This window comes from Condylura cristata, unplaced genomic scaffold, assembly GCF_000260355.1.
Source record: "Condylura cristata isolate star-nosed mole 26May11 unplaced genomic scaffold, ConCri1.0 scaffold00047, whole genome shotgun sequence".
NCBI classification, from domain to species: Eukaryota; Metazoa; Chordata; class Mammalia; order Eulipotyphla; family Talpidae; genus Condylura; species Condylura cristata.
Window position 1 is genome coordinate 2,975,372 of NW_004567148.1, and position 8,185 is coordinate 2,983,556.

The following is an 8,185-nucleotide window of genomic DNA, read 5'->3' on the forward strand; positions in this document are numbered from 1 at the left end:
CATTGAAGGAGCTGGACCACTACCACAGCAAATACTCTGTAAGGCACATAGTTGAGTTCCCAGCCCAAGAGTACACAGAGTTCACTGCCCAACAACTGTCCCATAGAAGTGTTTCTGAAGGGAGTAAAGCCATGCCACCTAGATTAAAGTGGAATTTTCAAGTAGACACTGCTTATAGTAGTGAACTCAGTGTAAGTGGAGACAGAGGCTTAGCGGAAGCCCTGATGAGCTGCAGCCTCTGGCTGCTCTTCTAGAATTATGAATCAGCCTCAAAGGAAATAAATCAAGACCTTCACTGCCTACTAAAATATTGGGGGGCAATGTGGATGTTCTTTTTTTTTTCTGCTTGTAGAACTGGCTTGTAGGTCAGAGTGTAGGCATGAGAAGGTTCTCCAGAGAGAAAGTGGGGAGCATACCAGATGGATTGACTGAACTATACTGCTAAGGGGAACAGCGGGTGAGACAGGAGAGGTCTGCTGCATCCTCTGTGGGTTAGCTCCCTGTCTGGGAATTGAAATCCGGAAGGCCTGATACTCTTTTTTTATAATATCTCATTGCTTGTAGGAAGATAGAATAACAAAATGGTTAAATTCCTGGGTTGGGTAACAATTTAAATTCAAATCTTATCCATTTTCTTTGTGCCCAACAATGAATAAGTTGCTGAAACTCTTTAATGTCTTACTTCCATATCTGTGAGATGGGAATAATGCTGCATTTCACTATGCTGAGATGAAAGCTGCCAGCAGCCATGGAATTTAAGGTGCTATAAGTGGTCTCTGACACATCACAAGTATGCAATTTATGATAGCTATATATTTTTTGGTGATTGTAGAAATACATAAAATTGGAGAATCAGAATTGTGAGCTGAGATCCTAAAATATTTACCTATTGGTGAATGAAGGTTGGTGAATGAAGCTTACAGAAAAAAATAAATAAAAGTTCAGGAGTTTGTTTTGTGTTAAATAAAGCCAGAAGGATGCTATTTAGTTTTTAACTACTATTTATATGTTATTTGGTAGTGATTGGGCAACTTCTGTGATCTCCCTTAGTCCCAGTTTCCTTGGAGAAGATTGCAAACAGTAAACATATGCTTATGATTTCCTTGACTAACAAATAAGAAGATGAAAATGGTCACTTGCACCTATGAATTTCTTTCCAAACTTTGAAGAATATGAATTGGTGTTACAGGAAGCAAATAAAAGAAAAAGAGTGATGCAATTAAGTATACTGGTTACTGTTGTATAAGTAACCACATGTTGTAAGCCACATGTATTTGAATCAAGCTTTACCTTGCTTCGTTGTGTGAAATTTTTTTTTCAAATTTTGACTTGATTCTGAACAATATGCAGGTGTGATTTTTTTTTTTTTTCCATAGAACTGAGGTTAAAGCTAGAGGTGCAGGGGTTAAGAGAACTTGCCAGAGACAGAAGGGAGTGCAGAATAGGTGGGCCTACTGAAATCCACTGCTGAGGGGAGCAGCAGGTAAGATAGGAGAGGTCTGCTGCCCCCTATGTGGGTCAGCTCCCTGGCTGGGGATTGAATTCAGGCCATAGTGGGGACAGTGCTGAGACTTAACCCCTCAGCAAACCTCTTAACCTATAATTTCACACCCTAATTCAAGTGTGATATTGTTCCAGTGCCTTGCCCAGGTGTCTGTTCTGACTTGGCAGAACTGAAGGAAAGTTAACCCTTTTCTAGTCAGTCTAATTCAGGTATTGTTCAGGTACTGTCAGTTGTAGAGTTCAAAAATGAAATGTAAATGGTAACTAGTATAACTACAGTCAGCCTTCAAACCTAACTAGGATTGGCCTAGACACCCCCAGATCTCTTCCTGACCTTTCAGGTTTGTAAGCATAGGTCGAGTTTTGTGAAAGGGGGACACAGTTCTTCTGCGTGTTGCTGAATCAGAGGCTTTGGATAAATGGCTTTCTGAGTCCAGACGACCTCTTGTGTGTTTGTTCCCACAGAGCATATATCATCACGGACTATATGGGCATCCGAAATGAAAGTTTCATGAAACTTGCAGCAGTGGGAACCTGGATGGGGGATTTTGTTACTGCTTGGATGGTAAGAGATTTTAACTTCACTCATTTTGGAAGACATGTAGAATGTTGGCTAGATGCTACTTTTGATGTTTTGATCATTACCTTTCTTTTACAGTGAAAGAGTTTATTGATTGCATAGATATAAAGGTTATATGCATTATCTGGTTACTCTCTCCCCACCAAAATCAATGCAATTATAATATTAAAGGTGACTGTCTGCCAAGCTGTAGCAATACATAATATATATGTGTGTGTGCCTATACATACATGTTGCATAAATATCTGTATATGTTTGTATGTATGGACATATAAAACATATATAATAAAATTAATAGAACATTGATGCCTGTGATGTTCTAAAAAAATATTGCAAAGATTGTTTTTTGACACAGATACTTGCCAGATAAGGAATGTTGGCTGGCCTGTCTCTGGAAATCATATGAAACATTCTTTAAGGACTTCTAAAATAGCTTTCTATAGTTGCTTTCTTTATTGAGCCTGCTAAGTTAGTGGTAACTCAGATTTTCTAGAGTTGCTTGTTTTAATTTCTTTTGCACATTACTAGTCTTTATTATTATAAGCCTGCAACAAATGGAGACACTGTATTTCATGCTGAGCTCATCTGTTAAGGGACATTTCTGTTTTTAACCACTGTTGGGCTAATTAAATACTGTGTGTAAATAAAGGGCTTAGGCCCTATAAGTTTGTAAGAGACTATCAGGGTACACGATATAGAACATTCATAAACCTGGAAAACTTTCAGTTTCCGGGGCAGGCGGGGATCGAACTCATGTGGAATTGGCTTAAGCTTCTTAGTGCAGTGCTTTAACCCGCTGCGCCACCCGGGAGGGCCAATGTAAGTTTATTTTTACATTATTTGGTGCCTTTTTCCATCTCAGTTGTAATCCCCATGGGCTTCCCATCACCAAATCACCCATGTGCCATCACGATAGTCCACTGCACTTCCCCACTCCCATTCATTTATTTATTTTAAAATTTGCACATAGAGGAACTGGGGCATAGGCCAGAGGTCTGGGGGCTGGGAGCACTCACCAGAGACAGTGAGGAGCAGAACAGGCAGGTTAACTGGAATCCACTGCTGAGTGGAGCAGCTGTTGCTGGTGGGTCAGCTCCCTAGTCAGGGATCAAACTCACCTTAGCGGTGATAGTGCTGAGACTTAACTCCTAGGCCACCTGGAGGCCTTCACTTAACCTACGTTTGAGCTTCATCTCATTTCTGTTCAACTTCAAGTTATTAACAGAACAAATGACCAAATGCATTCCATTCCATGAGTGTGAAAATTTAAATTTGAAAAATGATTCATTTGATTTGTAATCACTAAAAATACCTGCTAGAATCAGCCAGAGGTTGAGACAAGGATGCTTGGTGTCAAAAATTTGTATTCCAACTGGGAAAAATATTTAAAAGGAAATATATGAACTAGAAACATTGAATTTCCTGAGACTTTGAGGTGACACTTTTTGAAAAATTTCTGCAGTAATTGTGGGTTTTGGTTTTTGATTCCATTTTGTCAAGAATCTGCTTGATAAAATGCAAATGAGAACTGGACTGAGAGTTCAGAAATTCAGACTTTTCTCACCTTACCACCTATCATTTGATCTGCCACAAAAAATACATTATCCTGAGTCTCACTTTACATATATCTTTAAGTAAGATTAATTTCTAATCTTACTGCAATTAAAATTTTTAGATAATTTTTAAAAACTTTATAATCATACAGTTTTATAAAAAAATGAGCAGATTTGGGGAATGAGATTCTGAGAAGTGATGGACATTGACATAAAATATGAATACATTTCATAAAAGTTTTATAATTTGTTACTCTGCAAAAGCAAAAATGATAATAATTAAAAGAAAGGAGTAAGTCTCAGCACTGTCAGCTCTGCAGCCTGTGCTACATCCCCGCCAGGGAGGCGACTCAACTGGGAGCAGCCCCCCTTTCCTGTTTCACTTGCTGCTCCCTCCTCAACAATGCACTTCAGTAGATCTGACTGGTCTGCACCCCACTATGTCTCTGGTGCATCTTCTCACCCCTGAACCTCTGGCTGACAGCCCTGTTCTCCTACGCAAAAATAAATAAAATATCTTTTAAAATAAAAAGAAAAAACTGAGTTCCTATTTGTGTTATAGGTTTTTTTGTAAAAATTAAATGTGTACCCATGTGATAGAACTTAAAATGATGACATGTAAGGTGTACGTAAGTTCTGGATCCACTCCCCGTTGCCTCCAGGAGCAGGTGTACCCTAACTTATCCAAGAGACTGAGGTTTTCTCCCAATTACCCATGCTAAAATAGACTGAGACAATATGGCAGCCTACTTCCTGACCTCTGCCTGAGTCTGATTCTGATCAAAGACAGGGGGAAACAACAAACAAAACCTAGAGCTTCCTCTGTAGTTTGCAGGCTCACATCAACCATCTGATCACTATTTGTGATCTAATTCTATCCAACTCCTTCCCAAGCTTTCTCTTACATTTACAGATTGAGTTGTCAGAAAAGTCATGGCATATTTCTTCTGTTTTTCAAGCAAAAATGCATCATGACTTTTCTGACAACCCAGTACTTACTCAATGGTGGCATTATTTTTTATTTAGATTTAAAAACGTTTGAACCACAACTTAGTCCAGTTTCTAGGGCAGTCTTGAGGCAAATGCATGGTGAAACTTCGGCCAGAGACCTTGAGCCTTTCCTGGTTGTATTATTACCAGGCACGTCTCTGCTCTACACTTGTGGCTTAAAAGAATCAAAGTAGTTCTGCAGTTCAGCCTGTGGTCTTTCACCTTTCTCTCTAACATCTGGCTGGCCTTCACAGCTTTTCCTAAAATCACTGTGTTTTAGTGTCTTCCACTCCTACTATTTAACCAAAGGGCTTTGTACCTTTTTTCATACCACAGATTATGACTCTGATCAATATTCTCAACAATATAGAAGTAGGACAGTGTGAAAATTACCAAAACTATGTAATACGTTTAACCTGGCAATGTGATCTTTCATCATTTAACCTTCAGGTGACACCTGTCTATTTTGTTCTGTAAACTGGTTGAGGATCCAAAGTCCATTTCTGCTTACATTATATAAAGTGTTGACCTTTGTCCATCAGTGAAGATAGGAATGGCAAAAAGAAGCACAGGGTTCTCCAGATTTGAAAGGATAGTCACCGAGGGAAGATTCCAGAGCATGCCATTTTCATTCACATTTCTAGTCACTGACTAGGTGGTTTAAGTTTTTGTATAAATATTTATATGTCTACATATGTGTGCATTGATAACATTCTAAAAAATAATAGCTTTCCTCATGAGAAAAGTCCAGGGAGCTTTGACCTTTGTCTCTACAATTCTAATCATGAAAAGCATATAAATGATGAAGGTGACTATCTTGGAAAAGCAAGTGGCTATTTACATTTCCAATAAAAGTGTGCCTTTTAATGTATTTCTGAATTGAAAGATTTTTTTATCGGAAATCATTCAGAAGTTTTCCATGGCTTTCAAAGGCAATACCAGGACTGATGTGATCCACAGCCACGGGTAATATTAGCCAATCCGGTAAAATTATCTATGGCTCTCACACCCCTGGGCTTCAAGGTCTAGTAGATTCAGTTTCCTGGGCAGTCCTGTCTGTTCCTGACTCAGTGGGACACTTCGTGCACAGGACAAAAAAATACACTTCAGGGTTAAAATTACTAATTTTTTAAAAGTAGATTGTACTTTTTTTAAGATTAATTTTTATTTATTTATGCATATAAGAGCTGTGGTATAGGCCAGAGGTGAGGATTCCCCAGAGACAGAGGGGGAGCAGAACAGGCAGATGTACTGATGCTGCAGTGGCTGCAAAGAGCTGCATAGTGTTGAGACTTAATCCCTTGTACCATGGATTTCAAAAACATAACAATTATGTAAGTAAAACAGTGAGTGTTATGCTTAGTGTTGAATGTGTCCTTTATGTTGACAAAGGCAGACAACATAGCTGTGCATCAGACAAGAACACTGGGGGTCTGGAGAGACGCTATGGCCTCTTCTCAACACATTTCCCCACACTCTATGCCGTGAAGCCAGGAGCCGAGGTGGGCTGGTGAGTCCTGGTTTTCCAACTCCCACTTGACAAGACGGAGGCCCCAGCCTCTTTTGCTGTGGCAGGAGATGCTGAAGACATAATGGTGACCCTGGCTCCTCAATGCCGGGGGTGGGGGGCAACCCTCACTTCCTGTTTTTCTGCCTCATAATGTCCTTTCCCAGCTCCTGCTTCATAAATTCACGGCCTCCTTTGCTGCATTGGATGGTGTTCAGCCAACAATGGAGATGGGACATCAGAACTGGGTTCTGAGCTTCAAGGTTGTGGGGAGTGAGGGGAAGTCACAAATAAGGTGGAGTCATGATTTCCAGAACACAATTCTGATGGTAAAACATTTTTCAGCAGAACACCATTAAGCTTATGGAAAACTCTCAGTGAGTAGACCAGAACTTTGATGGTTTTTATCCATGATGTTTGCTTTGAGACACTGTTCATTTAAGAGGCAAGTTGAGAACTCTTTCTCCTATACTTGCCTATAAACCTCTTGAAAGACGTTACAGTGCCAGCCACGTTCATATCTGTTTTCCTTGTCCCCAGCATCACCATACTTAAGTTGTATTTATTAAAGAATAAATAGATTGTGAGAACATATGAACATTAAGCTCCCTTTCTTTTTTCCTGGTTCTGTTTTGGGCATTCTAGAATGCTAGGAAGTTGCAGTCTGGAGGTATGAGTGCATGACAATCAGCTCTCTTCCCACCCATCCGCCTACTGAGGGGGGGTTCCACTGTGCTCTACTGAGTTTGTTCCCATAATCAGGACACATGATTGTGAACTCCCTTTATTGGAACTATTTGATGGGTCATGTAATTCTCCAGAGTGTTGATGTTACCTTTGAGGTTCAAAGTTTACTTTCCTCGGTAAGACAAAGGTTGAATGACTGGCGTGGGTCCTGGAGACCCATAAATGGTCATTGTTGCTCTTAGGGCCACAGTTCCACTCGGCTCTGGGGACACGGGGAAGGTAGATTGAGGTACATCCCTTCAACCAATTAAACAAAGAACTGTTATTAAACAAGATGGAAAGTTGGTCAAACATCAGTGAACTGAGGCAGAGAGAATTAAAGTATGTTACATACTTGAGAATAATTTGTACTGAGTCTGAATTTGTATTTAGAAATCTAAAAGAGAACACAGGAAAGAAAATATTCTTGTGGCATTTAAGGATAACTTACTCCTTCTAGATTAAATTTAGAGAATGTGAAACAGATTTTGCAATTTGGTGAATTTTGTATTATTATTCCTTGCTTATTGTGCATTTTAAAGAAAGGGTTTGATTATTTCTATTATTTTCACAACACCAGATTAACAATAGTTCGCTTCAAATTTTTCGATTATATGCTTGTCATGATTTTGTGACTGTTCAGCAAATGTGAAGTTTGTCAATGAACAATAACTTGGAATATCACTGACATAATATCTAGCTAGTTATTCTGTCTGGAATTGAGCTTGACAATTCATATTATGATAAATGCCAGTTTTGTAATTATTTCTCTTCCGTTGATATTTCAAAATGACAGAATAAAAATCATCATTGAATTGATTTAGTATCTGAAATAAAGTGGCAATAATAGCTTTACTGAATTTCATAATAAAAAAAAAGAATTTAAACTGATTAACATAGAGTAGAAGAATCAGAGACAGCAAGACCAGTGAACGAGATTATATGACAGATGTGCAGCTCTCGAAGATATTTAGCCTCTGCCGACCTAAGAGCCCAATGTTCCTCTGCATTTTCTCTTTTTCTGCCAGTTTGTGTTCTTCCTGATCTACTTCTTGTTAGTTAACCTCATGTTTGGTAAATTCACCGCATTGCATTTCATTGTTTTATATAGTGAAAATGGATGCTGGGTCAAGTACTTAATATACTATCTCATTGCAAAGATTCATTTAAAAAAAGAAATATATATATATATATATATATATATATGTAGGACCCACCCTGGTGGTGCAGTGGGTTAAAGCTCAGCACTGAGAAGCTTAAGCCACTTCCGCATGAGTTCGATTCCCACCTGCCCGGAGGAGATCCACATGGCGTGGCAGACCTCTC

The 8,185-nt window shown here is 39.1% G+C and overlaps 1 protein-coding gene across 1 annotated transcript in view; it reads left to right on the forward strand.

The window, feature by feature from the left end:
* The window catches only part of LOC101636091 (transmembrane protein 117), a 355,789-nt gene that overhangs the window by 202,665 nt on the left and 144,939 nt on the right, over positions 1-8,185 (forward strand). The window contains exon 4 of the mRNA XM_004694771.2: positions 1,969-2,068. Coding sequence (XP_004694828.2) covers positions 1,969-2,068 — 100 coding nt within the window. The remainder of the gene's footprint in view (positions 1-1,968; positions 2,069-8,185) is intronic.